This window comes from Patella vulgata, chromosome 3, assembly GCF_932274485.2.
Source record: "Patella vulgata chromosome 3, xgPatVulg1.2, whole genome shotgun sequence".
In the NCBI taxonomy this organism is placed as follows: Eukaryota; Metazoa; Mollusca; class Gastropoda; family Patellidae; genus Patella; species Patella vulgata.
In genome coordinates this window covers 77,505,929-77,526,672 of record NC_065881.2, presented here as the reverse complement: position 1 = coordinate 77,526,672, position 20,744 = coordinate 77,505,929, and the positions used below count along the sequence as shown (strand labels likewise).

Genomic DNA, 20,744 nt, shown 5'->3' with positions numbered 1-20,744 from the left:
ATGTTTAATTTCAAACCATTAAATTTAAAGGTTGCCTTAAAAGCTTCAATTCTTTTTTTAAAATAATGCAAGTAATTATGTCAACATATCCTTTCCATAAGTATAACACAAACCTGAATGTCAATATTGCCTCCAACAGGTAAATTTCAACGATAGTAGTTTCCTCTGTTCTCCGTGACTAGTCGTAACTTTCCGTCAATAAACAATCTATGACGTCATTTTAGTCCTTCTGCTCATATTCTGGTGTATATTTCTAATTACTTGCATTATTTAAAAAATTTATGAAGCTTTTCCAGTCCCAAACATGTCAGTATAATTTGGAGATGACTTTCCAGCTAAATGTTTCTTGACATTTTGTCCTTTGATTTGCTCCAACCTTGTGGGTTTTCTCCAGGTCCACCAGTTTCCTCCGACTGCTAAAGACCCCTACGCGCAAGCAAATTATTGAAATAAAATTGAACCATGTGTTAGTCCCGAAATGACCTAGGTTGTGTCAAGTGGACGTTAAGCTCTCAGAGAGAGAGAGATCTGCAACAATCCTTCTCATTGTGCTTTGGGCATGCTTTGGATTTGGTTTTCCACAAGTGTACATCAGCAGCAGCATAATCAATTTATACATATATACATTCATGACAATTAAATAAAAAAACACCCAAAAAATATCATGAATGATCTGCTTCTTAAGGATAACCCATGAAAACAAACAAATTAACTGATTCTTAGGCCCAAAATGTGTATTGGGCTTAACATCTACTTCCATTGATTGTGATATCGTATTGTTGATGAATTGTTAAACTTTATCTTTTCAGGGGGCGTTTCATCCCGAGTTTGTGTATACATTAGAAGATATAGCAGAGATAATACGTTATGGTCGTATGAGAGGAGTGAGAATTATGCCCGAGTTTGATTCACCAGGTAAGATCCGAATTTTTACAGAAGATTTCTCGTCTGATTGGTTGCTAGTGTTGTCTCATGGGATATCAAGTCCTCGAGGCAATAATTGAGATATCTTTGGTTGGCATTTAGTAATTGGGACAGAATCAAATAAAACATTATTTATGGCGTCAATTATAAAAAATAGTAATTATTATCCATAATAGTGTTTTATTTGAACATAAATTAAATCTCACTGGACATAATCATTTAAATAATGCAAGTAATTATGTCAACATATCCTTTCCATAAGAAAAACATGATCCCGAATGTCAATGTTACCTGCCACATCTAAATTTCAAAGTAAGCGATTTCCGCCGTTCTCTGTGAGTAGTTGTAACTTTCCGCCAATAAAACAGCCGTGACATCATTTTAGTCCTTGTACTCATATTCTAGTCTATATTTCTATGAGCAGATGGACTTAAATGACGTCACAGCTGTTTTATTGGCGGAATATTACGACTACTCTCTGAGAACGTCAGAAATCGCTAATGTATATCACATTTGGGATCGAGTTATACTTATGTATTATTTAAAAAAAATTATGAAGCTTTTCCGGTGAGCCTTAAAAGTTCTTGGTTTGTATTATGGTAAAGGCAAAAGTGAATGTTGGATTTTGGTACCAGGAATTATTCCACCTGATAATTGATGGTGCCTGTAGATAAGATGAACTACCATGATAAATTCTAATATACAAACTTGTATCTAGAACTACCTTCAAGTTGCCTAGATAGTAATATACTAAATCCTGTATAACTTGGCAGAATGTTCTATTCAAGTCCTATAGGTTGGGTGCATAAGAGGTCTTGCAAGTGAGCTTTAGTTCTTAAGACCTTTCATGTAGTTAAGGGGCAAGGTTTCTGTGAAATGCATGTAAGATTAAACCTTTTCTATTTTATTACCCGGAAATGACTTTCTCTATTCCAGGTCATACATATGCTTGGGGTTTAAGTCGACCTGACCTACTGACCCAGTGTTACCAAGGCAACAGTCCTGTAAAAGGATATTTTGGACCAATTGATCCAACCAAAAATTCCACTTATACGTTCCTTAAAAATTTATTTGATGAAATATTGGAAGTTTTTCAAGATTCCTATCTCCATCTTGGAGGTGATGAGGTACCATTACAATGTTGGTAAGTCAATATCTCAAATTATGGGTACCATCCAATTCTAGTAAAGGTAAATGAAAAGATAGTGGGGGCCAGTGATTATGAATGATAGTAATAAAGACAGATATGCGCCTTACAGTGTGCTATGAGGGAAATTTTGTCCGAACAGTGTGGCTATAGCCAACTCTCATAACGAAATAAATATAGGAGTATATTTAAGTATCATGACCTTTTGACCTGACCTTTAACCTTTCATCTGACCTTATGGCCCTCTGATGTGCTGATACACAAGGCACATTCAAAGCAATGAAGTCAAATAACTTGTATGTATTTCAGGTCATCTAATCCAGAAGTAACCAAATTTGGATTAGAATTAGCCAAGAAGGAAGGAAGACAAAATAACAACAATAATTATAATAACAATAATAATTTCAATGATAATCAACAGGGTTTTTATAGTCCAGGATCATTTGATGTTAGAAAAGTTTATGAATATTATGAAACAAGGTAAGATATTAAATAATATTTCTTAGCTATGAAATATTGAAATAAAAAAAATACATGTATACCACATGAAGTAGATCGTGTTCTATGGATGTTAAATTTTAATTGTATATATCCTGATTGTCTCTTTCATATTTTAAATATATATACATAATGTTTGTGATATATATTTATTATTTGATATTTACTGTGATATTTGGTTTTATTTATGTATATACTAGAAGAATGCCCGGCTTCGCTCGGGACTAATGCCACCTGGCCTACGTTACTTCCCGGTCCACGCTAACCATATACCCCAAATTTCAGACTCTGGGCAGACCTAGTGTAGCCGCCAACCCCGAACAGACAGTGTAGCCGCCAACCCCGAACAGACAGACAAACTTCACAAATATTAGTATAGATATATATATATATATATATATAATATTGTGATTTTGTTTCTAGTTTGTCTCGTAGCATCACCATATGTTTGGCACAATATAGCCCGGTTGGAGCTGACGTGCCATTAAACAATATTTCATTCATTCATTCTATGGATGTTAAATCCTTATCCTGAAATGGGGTTTAACATGCTACTCTTCCACATCAATCAGTTTTACCCCCAGACAATGGCGTATCTGCGTACTCTTTATCAAATTCTAACTATCAAGGGGATTGGGTGGTCCAGTGGTTAAACGCGTGTGTATGTGAAATCACAAGGTCTGTCATTGAGTCAATTGGCGTTGTTTCGATTCCCCATTTCAATGTGACGAGGAGTAGGGTCGCCTGTCAAACCTTGTGGGTTCTCTCCAAGTCTTCCCGTTTCCTCCCACTGCTAAAGACCCCTATGCGCAAGCAAGTTATTGAACCATATGTTAGTCCCAAACTGAACTAGTTTGTATCGAGTGGACGTTAAACACTCTCTCTCTCTCCTGTCAAGGGTGATTTTACGTGAACGGGTACACTGGTTTCAACTAGGTTTTTCATAACATCTAAAACGACTAGATGCATAAACAGTGATGTGAGATCTTTCTTTGTCAACCCCGGGTTGAAAACAAGGGAACTCCTGTTTAGTGTGCAAAGACCATGCTCACCCGATCCACCATGACATCATCAATAACATGCAACTGGCAGAAAATTTAGTCAAATCATAATTTCACTAAATATTTTTCAGGTTGATGAAAGATTTACGAGATATCGGTAAAAAGAGGGAAAATGGTGTGAAATTTGTTATGTGGCAGGAAGTAATGAATAATAATCTACAGGTAAAATTCTTCGATCTGTATAGGGTGGTTGGGTGGTCTAATGTTTGGCCTACTCTTATATCGAATTCCAACTATCAAAGATTCTTTGGAGCCTCAGTTTTTTGTCTGTATAGGGTGGCTGGTTCTACTAATGTTTGGCCTACTCTTATATCAAATTCCAACTGTCAAGGGTTCTTTTACTTGCACACCAATGTGTACAGTGGGCCTCAGTTTTTTGTTCCATCCAAGTGACTAGATGATGTCCTTACACCACAGATGATAAGGTCCGCCATTGAGTAAGGTGTAGAGGTTTTGATCCTACACTTGTATGTGATGATTCTGTTGTTGATTCTATTATTGTTGTTTATTTTCAGTTACCCAATGATACGTTAATACAGATCTGGATGGGTGATTCTGTTGATATAAATCGAGCTATAAATCTGGGTTATAACGTTCTCTATTCTACATGTTGGTATTTAGATCACGTTGAATATGGTACCAAATGGCCAAAATATTACCAGTGTGACCCAGCTGATAATTCTTACGGTCAGTTCTTTTGTTTTTAACTCATCAAGGAGGGGGGGGGGGGGGTCAGGGCAGTCTCTCTGTCAGCTATATCCTACAGTGATCAATCTGATTAAAATATAGATTCTATTTCGTTTCATCTTTTATAGTTCAAAATTTTGTTTTACTTGTCTTTACTACACTAGGATCTGGAAGAGTTGTTGTATTACCGGCGGTTTAGTTGAAGTGAGGGATAAGCCAATGAAACAGTCTGTTATGGCAACTTCTTGGCATGCCATGCACGGAACTGTGGGTAAACCACTAGAAACGCCAACGCAGATTGATTAATCAAAGTCTGACATCATAGGGTCAAAAGCCACTTGTACGACCCCTGACACGACCCTCGAGTACAACTTGTCAGATCTTCCTGTAGTGTAGGCAATCGAAAGTATAAAAAAATGAAACAAAATATAGATCTGTATTTTAATCAGAATGCACAGTGATATGTGACAATCACTTCTGTGCTTTAGCAGATAATGCTTACAGTCAGTTCTTTTATTCATACTCATTAAGGACAGGCTCGGGCGGGGATGGGCAGTTGGTCTGTCAACTATGATATCAGCTATGATATCGTTAGTTTTATTCCATTGTAATGTGTAATTAATAATGTTCACAGACCTAAAAATACAATTGTTGAGTTTGCTCCACTTCGAACTTGGCTGTTTTTTCATTTCTCACATCTCATTGTTGGAAATATTGTGTGGACATATGAAACTGCAACAAAGAATGTAACAAACTCTTTTATGCAACGAATGTCATTTCTAGTCAAGACTTTGCCATGTGTTTTTTTTTTCTCTACATAATCGCTTGAAAGTGTCACCAAATAATAGCATGCTGTCCTTGATACGCTCGACGAGACTTTGGTTTGGCTGAACCCCACCCCAAACCCTTTTGAAAAATCATGTAACCTTGTAAACAGCCTCGTTCTGGACAAAAAACCTCGTCCCAAAAACATGGCAATTTAAAAAAAAAAAGAAATACGTTTTGGAACTCTAGACAAACGTGGCATTTTGTTTTTACCACGTTACAACGTGGCAAAAATGTTAACATGTTCGGACAAAAATGCCGAACGAGGCATTCTGAGGTTTATAGTGTATCAAATACTTTTTTTTTTTTGCTGAACTAAATAAAAACAGCATCCTGTCAAGTGATGCTTTGAATGATTATTTTTTCTCACTTAAGTAGAATTTCATTACAATATTTATTGTATCCAATTTCTTTTAAAACAGAATTGATTGATTCTTAAGTCATATTGATTATCACTATCAGTGCAATTACCTCTTGAAATTAGAATTTATTTCCTTTGGTGGTAGACTGGAATGCTTTTATTGTATGGTTCATTCAGTTATGCTTTTATTGTTAGTCCCTCACCCATGAAACTTGAGGGAACTACGGTATAGGTTTTGTCTCTGCCTGTTATTTGTGGGTAGGGGTGGGGAATATTGTACAGTGCTAGTATGGTATATGTAGTAGAGAGGGAAACGACGCTCATGGACTTATTTTGAAATTTTTTTATTAGTCCCCCATGCTTGAACCTGGAGGGAACTATAGGTATTGTTTCTGCCTGTCATTTGTGGGTGGGGGTGAAGGGGGGGGGGGTATGGGGCGGGCGGGGAATCATTCAGGTATGCTTTTATTGTACAATGTCAGTACGTTATGCTTAATAGAGAGGGAACACTCATATGGACTTATTTTAAAATGTGTTATTAATCCCTTAGAGGGAACTGGGGTTTTTTCCAACTTAATGTCATTTTGGGTGTCCTTTTAGCATTAAGGTTTTTGGTGCAGTGCGCATTAGATTTCAGGTTTTGTCATTGAGTCAAGTGGCGTGGTTTCAATTCTCTGCTTGGTTGTGACAATGAGTGGGTTTTCTCCTGGGAGTATATATATAATTCCTGAACTATCAAATTTCTGACAGTGTAACTCGTACAAATTTCTGAAATATATCACAGTCGAAACCTCTAATAATTTACTAACCAAAATTTTTATAACACCGGGGAATAATTCTGGAAGTTATTGAAAATTGTTGAAGGTCAATAAGGTTCTTCCTTTCAATAACGTAGTGTTTTGAAATCACCATTGCAATAAGCTGGAAATTGTCAGGCACTTACATCCTAAAATATGTATAATTGATTAAGATGTGGAATAAACATTCAGTTTGTTAGATTTAAAAAATAAGATGTACAAATTCTAAAGAGTGTACTTAATGATTCTTACTATGTATTCTAGTTCAGTCTTGTGCGATGTTCTGAATCTTATAAAGATATCGACATTGTCTTATATTGTCTTATAATGTCCTATGTCTGAAGAACTTTGATATTTAAAATGTCATTTAAGACCAATCACCTCTCCCGAATCTAGTTATTATTCACTGTCTGTATTTATTGATTACATTTTAATCTTAGAGAAATAACTTCGGTATAAAACAGTGAAATTGATCAACCATCGTCATTTTATTATTTGCTTTATACAAAAGACTTTTGTCATTAAATGTCATCTAAACAGGAAGTCTAATGACTTTTGACTCATATTTTGACGGTATTTTCTTTGCTCTATCTGTATTTTGATTCATAGAAAATTTCTTGTTAAACAAGAAGAGCAAGTCTACTAATTTAAGATACATCCTTTTGATATTTTGTTGTTTGCACTCGCTGTGTTTTGATCTACGGTTTTGTTTTGTTAATAACACAGACAGATAAAGGAATTTCAGTTCAAAAGGTTTAAGACTTGGTGAGATTAAAATTTATTATGTGTATAGGTTATGAATTAAATTCCCTTTGATGTATTTAAATAAACATAGTCTATAATTAACACACTTATATGGATATACTACTTCTGAATTTTATTAACATGCTACGTTTCTATACTCATACAGATATCGTAATACACCCTTTTAATTACCTTGAAGGAAACCTAACTTAATTAAAGTAATATAATTGATAAGGGTAATGCTAATGACAACATCCAATATGACATAGACATGTATTATTCCAGCTCAATTACTAAATGCCATTGAAACAATTGTCAGTCCTTTTATTGAGAGACATTCATTTTAATAATAGTCGATTATATCATGCTGATGGTCTAATCCATTCAATATCCAAGCCAACTGATGGTCTAGAAAGTTGAATTTGGGCCTGTCATGTGAATAAATGTGAGGGGTAGGGAACTGGCCTTTGTTTGAGGTGTAGGGAACTGACCTATGGTTGAGGGGTGGGGAACTGGCCTATGGTTGAGGGATAGGGAACTAGCCTATGGTTGAGGGGTAGAGAACTGGACTATGGTTGAGGGATTGGAAACTGGCCTATGGTTGAGGGGTAGGAAACTGGCCTATGGTTGAGGGGTAGGGAACTGGCCTATGGTTGAGGGATTGGAAACTGGCCTATGGTTGAAGGATTGGAAACTGGCCTATGGTTGAGGGGTAGGGAACTGGCCTATGGTTGAAGGATTGGAAACTGGCCTATGGTTGAGGGATAGGGAACTGGCCTATGGTTGAGGGGTAGAGAACTGGCCTATGGTTGAGGGGTAGAGAACTGGCCTATGGTTGAGGGGTAGAGAACTGGACTATGGTTGAGGGATTGGAAACTGGCCTATGGTTGAGGGATTGGAAACTGGCCTATGGTTGAGGGGTAGAGAACTGGCCTATGGTTGAGGGATTGGAAACTGGCCTATGGTTGAGGGGTAGGGAACTGGCCTATGGTTGAGGGATAGGGAACTGGCCTATGGTTGAGGGGTAGGGAACTGGCCTATAGATTTAGAATGTACTGGGTTGGAATCCCAGCTTGGGGTGAGAAGGACCTTGAGGATTTTCAAGCCCCTTTTGTGCTCAAATTGGCATGCACATGAAAGAACCTTTGGCAGTTGGAATTACAATAAGAGTAGACAGAATTGCTGCTGTTTGAGCTGCAATATCTTCTGCTTTCATTACATAACCAATGAAATTTATCTTATTAAAATTACTGAAATATTGTTGACAAGACTTTAATCCTCGTTCGTGTTCCATCCCAGTGGTTACCAAGAAAGTTCATCTGGATTTTCCTATAGTTGTTCAGATGGGACAAAAAAACCAAGGTTGCATATCCACATTGGCATACATGTAAAAGAACCCTTGGCAATTGGAATTTGATATAAGAGTAGGTCATAGTTCCGCTGTCCCCCATAGCACACTGTATGGTGTATGCACGTCTTCATTAGCCCAGTTGGAGGAGAACAGTAGGACATTAAACCCCATTTCATTTCTGTCCAGTTAATATAATTTATAACAAGGAAATTCATTAAATATATTTGTATTACAGGAATGACTGTGGATGAAAAGAAAGTTTTAGGAGGAGAAGCCTGTTTATGGTCAGAATATGTAGATAATGAAAATTATATGACAACATTATGGCCCCGAGCCTCAGCTACAGCAGAAAGACTGTGGAGTCACAAAGATGTTCGAGATTTGGATTCAGCGTCTGTTCGTCTGCAAGAACACCGCTGTCGTATGTTAAAGTAAGGACTTATTCAAAAATATTTTTAGGCTTCTTATTTTCCTTATGGTCTTTTGAATTTGTAAGCCAAACCTTGATTTGTTAGTGTTGACTGCAGCATCTGTCTAGTTGTTTGGATGGAACAAAAATAAAACAGGTTCCACCAGTGTACACATGGCAGTGCCCGTAAAAGAAACCCAGACAGTTGTAAAACGAGGCCATGTTGGCAGAAAATATTGCTATCCGTTCAAAATTCTCTCTCACGTAACCATAGAAACAAAAGTACAATTATGTTCGTCTCAAATGATCAAAGTACGGTGGCGAAGAGACAAACCACATTCTGTTTCAAAATATTGCCTTTAAAAGTGTCCTTATATAAAAGTGTGCCATGCTGAACATGTGGTAAGGGAACTGGCGGGATTTATCTTGGCACTCATATAAGTAATGTATGTAATACCCTGCCTAGTGCATTACAATTGTTCAATTGTTTAAATGGGGTTAACAGTTTGCTTTTCTGTACCATCTGAGCTAATTTCAACTTACATATATACGCCCTATAATTGTGTATGATCAAAATTTGGCCTGGATATCAAAAATGAAATGAAATGGGGTTAACGTCCTACTGTTTTGCTCCAATTGGGCTAATGAATGGATCTTTTACGTACTCACCAATGTATACAAGGGACCTCAGTTTTTCGTACCATCCAAATTACTACACAGCTATCCTTGTCAGGCCCTCCATCATGCCCCACTGACGAGGGGAAACCATGTCGGAAAATCCCAATTAACTTTTTCAGCCAATGCATGGAGCAAACATGCATCCTCCAGGTTAGCGACCGAGTGTCTTTCCCACTTGGCCACCATGGTTCCCAGGCCTGGACAGCAATGCTACAGCCTTATTTTGTTTCAGTTTCCAACTGTCTCAGCAAATGACCGAAATAGATTACTGAAATTATTTCAGATTGTTTATTACAGATCATGAAACAATATTTGAAAGTTTTTCTTTCTTTTTCGTCCCTTTTTTTAGACGTGGATTAAGTGTAGGTCAGATCAGTGGACCCGATTATTGTTTACATCGTGGTCCATCACGAAGAAATAAATCAAACAATACTAACTGTGAGGGTGGACGATGTTTCAACAGTGGTAAAAATATACTTCAGTTTGAAGATATACAACTTCGTCTAACTCAAAGAGGTCCAGCTTTATCTGAGTGTAATAGCGTAAGTATTAATATTCTTCACAGGATATTTACCTGATAGAAAAGTCGTGCAATGCTTCCAGTCTGATTAAAACACAGATTCTATTTGGTTTGGGGGTTGGATGGCCGAATGGTTAGCACGTACGTGCTGTATCATAAGGTCTGTCATTGAGTCAACTGGCGTCGTTGTACGTGACTAGGAGTGGGGTCGTCTGTCCAAACTTGTGGGTTTTCTCCGGGTTCTCCGGGTCCTCCCACTGCTAAAGAAACCTACACGCAAGCGAATTATTGAAATAAAATTAAACCATATGTTAGTCCCGAAATGACCTAGTTTGTGTCGAGTGGATGTTAAACCCCATTTCTCTCTCTCTACCCCTATTTGGTTTTGTTTTTTATAGTTCGAAATTCTGTTTTATTGGTCTTCACTACACTAGGATCTTGAATAGTTGTTATATAACCCTCATTCTGGTTGATGTGAAGGATTAGCCAGTTCGCAGTGAAGACAAAGCAAAAGTTGTATTTCAAATACCCACTTGAAACAACAACGCTGATTGGTTAATCAATTGACTAACATCATTTAGAGTTAAAAGCCACTCATATGACCCCTGACATGATCTCCCACTACAACCGGTCAAATCTTAGAGTAGTGGAGGCCATCGAAAGTATAAAAAACTAAAACGAGATATAAATCTATATTGTAATCAAATTGCAATGTTTCCTTATATAGGAGTTTCTTGAAAACAGGAAGTAGTACATAGGCTCTGAAACTGGAAGTGGTAGTACAACACCACCAAGCCATTGTGCACATATACAACTATCTACTCTACTTCGAAATTAGATCTCTGCTCTAAATAATTGCCATATCAACAAATAGTATACTGTTTTGTAATGCGGTCCTCCTTCAGTTAACATCTGTTATAAACAAAAAGACTAATTAAACCTTGTCAAGTTTACTAAATGAGAGCCGAATATATAATTCTCAAAATTATCGAAATATACTTAGTGTTTTCAACTAAAATTGTTGAATATGGATTTAAAATGTCGGTCAACTGGCTTAGTGTATGTTTTCAAGCGGAGCTAGTTGAGGACAGACAACGTAAGTTTAGTATGACCACCAAGCCCATCTCCCTTCCCAGCTTTAGCTGCCCTTATACACCAAACAATATATAGATATAAATAAATACCTACTTCAATGTGAAGACGTATCAGAATTCAGGTGATCCTCAAAGACACTGGTACCTTAAGTCAGGAGTGACCAACCATTTACAATTCATTTGCCAAATAATATCAGTACAACTTATAACTTTAAAAGATAATACTAAAAAAGCACTGTTTATACTTTTAATTCAATTTCATCCTTTTTATCCTTATCCTTTTTCCTATTTATTTAGAAATCATTTACAGATATGTTTAAGGTAATTCATGTATTGAAATGAAATTAAATAGGTTTAAGGTCTTCTGCTATTTCTTTTCTGTCTCATTCCAACTTATTCAGGGTCTTTTATTTTCAATTTGTCTTCATTGCCTTTGTCTTCTTTCTGCCATTTTGATATTTGTTGCTGCCTTTTTGGTATGGGATTTTAAATGGGGATTGTAATAATAATAATTTATTCATTTATACACCTCAGCAAAATTAATGAATACAAATTTTTTTTTTTTATTATTTTACCTGGCAACTTATCTTTATCTGATTTTAAAAACCATTTAAATATATCACCATTACATCATAATGAAAGTTGAGACGAAACTGCCCCGACTGTTCCTTTCGATATTTGCATATTTCAGACCATAACTTCCTGGTTTATGGCCCCAAATTGATCTGTGCTAGCTTGTTCTCTATCCATATCTTGCAAAATGTGGGCATATCTTGCATGGCAGCTGCTGGTTTGATTTTGTTTTCTTGATTAAATGTTAAATAACCAATTTAAGTAAAATTTATTGTGGATTAAGATTTTAACAACCTTAATTACACCCACAAGACTTCTTTTTTTAAAAAAGAAATTTGCTTATTTATGACAGTCATTGTTTTTTGTGTTTCTAAAACATTTTACTGTAATAATACACTAAATATAAGAGATTAATCGCAAAAAGACCGACATTTATATATAACTGTTAAGCCAGTTTCTTTTCTTTTTGGTCCTTCATACCGTTTACTCGTTTTGGTGGGTCCTTCACTGTACCTTTTAATCAATTGGTGATTAAGAACCTTGTATAGTTGCATAGCTTGTGTAGTCTGTTGTGGTTCTTGAATTTGTGTTCGGCATTTTGTATCCTTTCACAGTCACGACAGAAAAATAACTATTTTTTTAAGGCATAAAATTTTTTTTTTTTTTTAAATTGTCAACTGAGGAGAACCTCCCCTCCATCCCCATCTAGCCATGCTACTCCATTCCCCCCTCCCCCTAAAATTTTTTTTTTTTTTAAATTGTCAACTGAGGAGAACCTCCACTCCATCCCCATCTAGCCATGCTACTGCTTTTTGGTCTTTAAATCTCTTATGTTAATCCTATTTGTTCTCTTTTCTTTGTAGTTTCTGTCTAAAGGAAGTAGTATGTTTATCATAGCAACGGCAGCCATAATCATATTAGCCATTGGATTCGGCATCCGACGTCCACATGGCAAATTCAGCAATTCAAAAATGTGTAAAAATAAGACAATATTAATCTTATTTTTGAGCGTTTTAGTGATTTATTTTATGTGTTATACGACTATTTGGATGCAGGCCTTTGAATTTAGTGGATCATTTCATAAAAGGTTACAAAAAAATAATCTCGATAAGCGATGATGGAAGAGAAGAGAGGAGGGATTTGTGTAGATAGAGACTTTAGGGAATTGATTCGTTTGTTAACTTGTTGATGATTTCGTTTATGAGTAACCATGGTGCTGTGAAAACATCTGAACTATAAACTTGAATGTAGAGGAGTAACCATGGTGCTGTGAAAACATCTGAACTATAAACTTGAATGTAGAGGAGTAACCATGGTGCTGTGAAAACATCTGAACTATAAACTTGAATGTAGAGGAGTAACCACCATGGTGCTGTGAAAACGTCTGAACTATAAACTTGAATGTAGAGGGGTAACCATGGTGCTGTGAAAAGTCTATATGTATATATACTGCAACGTAGAGGTCAACAGATAGATCTGATATAGTTCATTATGTGTGAATGCCATTTATAGCACTGTGTACAAGGATTATTGATGTAATAGTATGTGTACAAAAGAAGACCATTGAAACCTAAATTGATAGATAAATTTATTTTTGAATCTGGTGAGGGGGAGGGGGCTGTGTTTACATGCCACTTGACTACTACAATGATTATATTAATCATAATTTCAATGTGATATAAATTTATCAAAAGATGGTTATAAATTTCTCCAGATATTATTAACAGGGAATAGATTAAATCAAATGAAAGTTATATTTTCTTGTAAATTTACTTTCAGTTAGTTAAGAATTTATTTTTGAACAGTTAAAATATCTTTCGTTTCTTCTTAAAATGTAATGATGTACGTTAAAATTTATTAATTATTTATGGTGTATGAGGTATTTTTAAATTGAGTAAAAGTTCAGTATGCAGGATAGTTATATGTTTGTCTAGAGCATAAATATTATCTAATTAAATCTTATTCCGAGAAGTTTTCATCGATATACAACATCTGGATATTACAAGTCAATAATAATAAGTCAATAATAATAAGTCAAGACCAGTTCTGATGACCAATTCAAGATTACCAGAGATATGAGATTTAATGGTGGAAGTTGAAAGGAAAAGCATGTAGTGTGACAGACAAAAAACATATAAGATAAAACATGAACTTATGATATGTGAGGTATGAGATTTAACTGTGGGAGTTGAAAGGAAGAGCATGAATTACTCAAGTTCATGTATTGAGATAAAAAAGATGGTATGTGGTTTTGTATGTATTTTATCAGATGAATACTGTATCTATTAGATTAAGATAATCACTTCTTTTATCAATGAATCACTTTTTTGTGAAAAACTCTGTTTTTATGTTAATACCGTGTATAATAATTGAAATATTGGTAAAAAAGAGATATAATAATACCAAGTGGATCGTAATATCCTGATTCTTAATGACATGTGACATTCTATACAAGATTATTATTTGGAATTCAGTATATTTTTGACATTATTAAAAACAAATGTTAGATTAATAAAAACTGTGTAGAACTTTCAGATACATCAGTAAAAAATACAAATGTTAGATTAATATCAGTTTAATATTTCAAATGAGAAGTAAAAATGGTGTCAATTTGATCATACCAAATCTGGTTGATTTAAAGGGGTATAGTCATATCTAATGCTGCTTATTTTTCTCTAATTGTACTGCTAAAAAGGTTTCTTGTAAAAAAAACATAAATTGTGATTAAGTGTTCAGAATGTAATAATATGTGGTGTAATAAAACAATGCATAATAGTCAGAATATCTGGTTAAATGGGGTACAAAAGTTGTGATCTTCAATTTTTCTGTTATAGAAACTAGCATGCAAATTAAAAACTTTCAGGCCTGGCTCAAATCTGAATTGATATTTATCTTTACCTTGAATTGATATTTATCTTTATCTTGAATTGATATTTATCTTTATCTTAAATTGATATAAATTTATCTTTATCTTAAATTGATATTTATCTAGGATTGATATGTATCTTTGCCTTGAATTGATATATATCTCTATCTTGAGTTGATATCTATCTTCAATAAATATTTATCTTTAAGTTGGATTGATATTTATCTTGAATTGATATGTCTTTATCTTGAATTGATATTTACCCCTATCATGGAATTGGTATTTATCTTGAATTGATATTTATTTTCACCTTGAATTGATATTTATTGAAATTTGACTTTTATCTCGAGTTTTATGATGCTGGGCCCATAGAATCCATCTCCTTCAACATGCAATATTACTATGTCAAAATATAGTGTGTTCATTTCTAATGATGTCCTTTGAATGATAAAATTGAACATAGCAAATTGGAATCTGACAAATATTTGATATATTTATTCATTTGTTAATTATGTCTTTTAATTGATCAAGTTTTGTTAAATTTTAATTGATATTTTACGTGTTTAATTACCGGATTATTCATATTGAATAGTTCAGTAAATTTGAAATTTTCCGCATAAACCAAAAACGAAACACAAGTTTAGTTAGTTTCTGGGAAAATATTGGTTTGGGGAGAAATGGTGGTTGATATTAGGAAAAAAAAAAAAAAAACAAGTAGAAAAAACATTTATTAGCTTTTCTATTTAGACTTCTCTAAAAAAAAAAAAGATTAGGTATTTTTGCCCATCTTAATTCTAAAAGTTTCTGTGTAAGTCTTACAAGTAAAATGAACTAGCTAAAGGTTTTGTTCAAACGGAATCCATTAAGAAATTTTAAATTATCCTATACTAGGTTTATTTAGTCTGTGAAAATAAACATCGCTACAAATCCAACATTTTTTCAGAAACTAACTTTTACTTTAATTCAGAATAAAACTAAACATTCCAATATATGTATTCTGTGTTTGTTTGAGGATCAGAAAAAGCTCAATAATTAACACTTATTGTTAGTCCTTGTGTTACGTGTCACTATGGTTACCGCTTGCTAATCACCATGGTTACCAGCTTACTGAGCCTATTTCTACTATTGGTTATTCTAATATTTAAATTGGACCCGTAGTGTCTGATGACCCAAAAACCAGGATCAAAATCCCACGAAATAACAGTTCCCTTTGGTAATTGTGGTCTCATGATTACTGTGATCGTTGATAATCTTGGTGCATCATAGGCCTGGTGAGGGGGTTCCGCAGACAGTTTGGGCAGTTTGCAATGAGCTGGTGACCAAACCCAAATGTAATGAAATGGTTAAACATGCATTATGCAAGAGTTAAATCTGCATACTGCAGGTCTTTCTTTATGCCTTAAAATTATTAATTAGACATTAATTACTTGGCATGACCATAAAAATGGATAATCAAGACTTTGTTTATTATCGAAACAGCGGTAGCAATGACAATCGAAGCTACACATTGTAGTGACCATACACATTGAAACAATTTGACTGAAATTTTCAACATATTCCCTTTTCATTATCTATGTTTTAACTATTATACCGAGAACTGTCAGCTCTTTATCTAATCTTACATAATGGCCACTTTTGAGCAATCTGTTTAGCTCTAGTTCGTATTGATTTAAAGTTCATTTAAACCTACACCGATTAACTTCAGCAGCAACTGCTCACTTACTTTGTAATCTGGGTTCAATCCCTCAACAGCATCTGAACTGAAGTAGGATTGAATTTTGCACTAGGAACATGGCCCCAAGATATTCTCATCTTGTTGTGGTTCTTCGTGAGGGTGACGTGCTTCAAAAACACTTGGCTGATTCAAGAACGATAAACATGACACTAGGCATGCTTGTTCCTTGGAAAATTCCACATTGATTTTTGATATGTCGTAATTCCAAGATGGTTGCGATGTCATCATGAAATTGGACCCTAGTGCATATAAATTTACGAAACTGTCTGTTTAATGTATACATTTTCAATTAATCCTAGCCATTTTTTATATCCGTTAGGTATAACCGTAAACTTCACAAACCACATCTCTTAATAATCTTTTGTAGGCATTTACATGTAGTAACTAAATAGAGAAACTATAACACATACCATATTAAAATAACAATTACATATATATTTTGGCGATGTTAGAGGATTCACTCAATTAGTATTAGCTTGATAACGTTGAAAGTAAGCTTGATAATGTTGAGACTAAGCTTGATAACATTGAGAGACTAAGCTTGATAACATTGAGAGATTAAGCTTGATAACATTGAGAGACTAAGCTTGATAACATTGAAAGTAAGCTTGATAATGTTGAGAGACTTAAGCTTGATAACATTGAGAGACTAAGCTTGATAACATTGAGAGATTAAGCTTGATAACATTGAGAGACTAAGCTTGATAACATTGAAAGTAAGCTTGATAACATTGAGAGACTAAGCTTGATAACATTGAGAGACTAAGCTTGATAATGTTGAGAGACTAAGCTTGATAATGTTGAGACTAAGCTTGATAATGTTGAGACTAAGCTTGATAACATTGAGAGACTAAGCTTGATAACATTGAGAGACTAAGCTTGATAATGTTGAGAGATTAAGTTTGATAACGTTGAGAGATTAATCTTGATAACATTGAAAGTAAGCTTGATAATGTTAAGAGAATACTCTTCGATAATGTTGAGCTTGATAATGTTGAGAGAATAAGTTTGATAATGTTAAGAGAATACTCTTCGATATATCACACAAATATATTACTAGCTGTTAGTGGTATGTATTATAATTTATTCATATATGTTAATTATATTAAGATACTTTCTGATTAGATCCACACCCCTTTCTCTAATTGCTCATTTATAAACATTTTTAAAAAATAATTATGTTTATGTGTGTATATGTTATACTCAGCTGGCCTTGCATGTTGTGAAAATGCACAGTAGTTGTGTATGTTTGTGTAAATGCATGTGCATGCTTTTTGCTTGAATTTGTGTAATACACAGCTCAAGCAACTTTGGTATATATTTCCATAATTTATTTTTGAACCAAATAAATGTTGTTGGTTTTTTTTTTGTATATAAAATAAAATAAGAGTATTGTCTATGTATTAACTAGTTCAATGATAAGGCCGCACAAAAAAAAATACCTGTGTTGATGGTTACCTGATCATTTTTTTTTAGCAAAAAACGCCAACCCTCTGCTCTTATATTTACCCACATTGGTGTGCACGTAAAGGATCCGTTGGCAGTCGGAATTTGATATAATAGTAGGCGTTAGTGCCACTATCAGGTCAAAATTTCCCTCATAGCACACTGTATGACGTATCAATATCATGTCCATTTTCATTAGCCTAGTCAGAGTAGAACAGTAGGATGTTAAACCCCATTTCATTTTATTTACTCATTACCTAGATCATATAAGATTTTCCAATCAACCCTATTTTGTGGAAAGCAGGTAACTGTAAAAACAGGTATTATTTTTTAGAAGTCTAAGATTATATATAAAAATACTATATATTGTCCATATTGTGTATATTAAACTTATATAGGATACTGCATCTTTATCATTTTGATGGGTGGTGAATAGTTGTTTCTATTAAATACTGTGTAGTGCTTCATAGTTTCAGCTGTAATGTGTATCATTACAAATTTATGATCTCTCGTACTTGATTCTAACATAAAGCCTCCTCTGACTATTATTTAAAGGGACAATAACACTCTTGCTGGCTTGAAAGCTCCAGAAAATAAATAATATCTCTATATAAGTACTGGATGTTTAAGTGTCCTACCTGTTGTGTAAATTATCCATTAAATCCTATTTTACTTGTCCAGAGGGTTCAGAAATATTTTTAAATCGAAGTTTCATTTGAAAAGGTTTACGTTTGACGTTTCAAACCATTATGTTGAATTTTTAAAAAATTTTAAATAAGGTGTGTTAAGATGAAATTTGTATCATCAATTAATTGAAATATTCTAAAATAGTACAATTTGTTGACCAGAATAAAGATTGGGACATATTTTTCAGTTACAACAAGAGTGGTATTGAGCCTTTAAGGGTTCTGAATCCCACGCAAACTACAATATTGTGAATCTTGAATCTCAGTCCAAAATGATTTAATTCTGTTCAGTATTTAAAAATTTAATTGAAAATTTCGTAAAATTTTGCAACCCTTGCAGATAATATAAACAAGTCAACAATACCTTTAAGTGTTAGATTAAATGTTTTTGATAGGCCTCTTTTCTATTCGATTGACTTGAAGCCAGAAAATTATCTATCGTTTGATATTTTGGTTTTGATTTTCCTAAATTAAATATTAAATAATCAATTTGAGTACATATCAGCGACGATTAAGCCGTAAAAAAAATAATTAATGCAAATTACTTTCAGCAGCTTTAAATCTTATTTAACTTTTGAGTGTGAAAACACTACGACAAATGGAGAGTTTTCGGTGTCTCTAATATGAAAAATTATTTCAACGAACAATATTTATTGAATTACCTCCCCCAAAAAATAAAACCCCAAATGGTGAGGATTGTGAGAAAATACAAAGCATATTAGATTTTCATCCATGACATTTTACCTACAAAATATATAGATATTTATTTATCATTTGTTGATATCCTTTAAACCCAATGAGTCTTTATTTACATTGTGCATTTATTTTCTTTTTTGTTCTCTTTTAATTTTAAATTTTTCTTCCATGGATTATAGTAAATTGAACATCTGATGTCACTTCTATTATTTATATGAGAAGTTTATATAGGGAACAGACAGACCTGGAAATAATGATTCTAGTTGTACCGGACAAAATGTCAGGCGATAATGAACTAGTAGTAGCACCTTATATTTTGAATTTTATGCCAGACAATATGATAGACACCTGAAGAATTATGCCAGAATTTGTGCATAACATTGTCTGTGACAGGTGGGGGATGTGGGGGGATGGTCGAATGGTTAGCATTTCATCTCTGATTTTTATCATTAACAATTATAGGTCAAATAAGTCTAAGTATGGCTGAATAGCCGTGTTCATGCAGAAACATTATGTTAAACCCCATTTCATTTTTATCATTTTTATCATTAAAAAGAAAAAATGTTAAATAATTGTAGATGTGGTAAAATAGTCCTGTTGGTGGAGAAAACTAAAAGGTTAAGCCCCATTTTATTTCCACTTTTTATCATTAAAAAATATTGTGTCAAATAGGCGTAGCAGATGTGGTAGAATAGCTCTGTTTGTGCAGAATTTTTCTTCTTTTTTTTTGCAATTTTTATCATTACAAAAAAAATATCACAAATCAAATAAGTGTAGGTGTGGTATATAGAATAGCCTGGGTTAATCTTACTGTATAAGTTTGCGTTTTCATGCTTCTTAATCTTGATGTTATTACATTAAGAAATAACATTTATTTTCTTCAAATAAAGCCTGATAATGTTGATTGAATTGAGCTTTGGTTGTTATTATTGAGTTAAATTCAGCTGTTCTTGATGTCTGTTATGTTATTTTATGAATTTATGGTGAAAATTATTTTTCTTTTCTCTCCAGGGCCCTTATTCACGAAAACTTAAACTAAGATACAATTGAAATTTTAAGAAATACTGCAATTCGATTGGCTGACCAGTAAAATCAATTTGCATATATCCAATTTGCATATTGGTCAGCCAATAGAATTGCAGTATTTCTTAAAATTTCGATTGTATCTTAGTTTAAGTATTCGTGAATAAGGGCCCAGGTTTCTTTAATATAAAATACATGAAATTGTATATAATAAACATTTTATAACTTAAATATTATAGTCTGAAGTGTTCTTCCTTACGCCATCCCCCAAACGGGGGGTTGGATGACTGAATTGAGTCGACTGGTGTGGTTTTGAATCCCCGGTTGTACGTGACAAGGAGTAGGGTCGCCTGTCCAACCTCGTGGGTTTTCTCCGGGTCCTCCGGTTTCCGCCCACTGCTAAAGACCCTATGGGCAAGCGAATTATTGAAATAAAATTAAACCATATGTTAGTCCCGAAATGACCTAGTTGTGTCGAGTGGACTTAAACCCCATTTCTCTCTCTCTCTCCATCCCCCAAACACACAAAAAAAACCATAAACTAAGCCCACTGTTGTACTAGCAACAGATATCAATTGCCTTAAAATTACAACAGTATGCAGCTGATTGGGACCAACGCTGAT

At 34.1% G+C, this 20,744-nt stretch overlaps 1 protein-coding gene across 3 annotated transcripts in view; it reads left to right on the top strand.

Moving 5' to 3' along the window:
- LOC126816848 (beta-hexosaminidase subunit beta) overlaps window positions 1-19,742 on the top strand; it is a 124,361-nt gene extending 104,619 nt beyond the window's left edge. For 2 of the 3 annotated variants that reach the window (XM_050543621.1, XM_056099447.1), the window contains 9 exons: window positions 810-915; window positions 1,861-2,068; window positions 2,381-2,551; window positions 3,702-3,792; window positions 4,146-4,317; window positions 8,631-8,826; window positions 9,832-10,024; window positions 11,394-11,417; window positions 12,533-19,742. In XM_050543621.1, coding sequence (XP_050399578.1) covers window positions 810-915; window positions 1,861-2,068; window positions 2,381-2,551; window positions 3,702-3,792; window positions 4,146-4,317; window positions 8,631-8,826; window positions 9,832-10,024; window positions 11,394-11,417; window positions 12,533-12,787 — 1,416 coding nt within the window. In that variant the 3' untranslated portion in view covers window positions 12,788-19,742. The remainder of the gene's footprint in view (window positions 1-809; window positions 916-1,860; window positions 2,069-2,380; window positions 2,552-3,701; window positions 3,793-4,145; window positions 4,318-8,630; window positions 8,827-9,831; window positions 10,025-11,393; window positions 11,418-12,532) is intronic. The other variant, XM_050543622.1, reaches the window with a different exon arrangement.
- The last annotated feature ends 1,002 nt before the right edge of the window (window positions 19,743-20,744 follow it).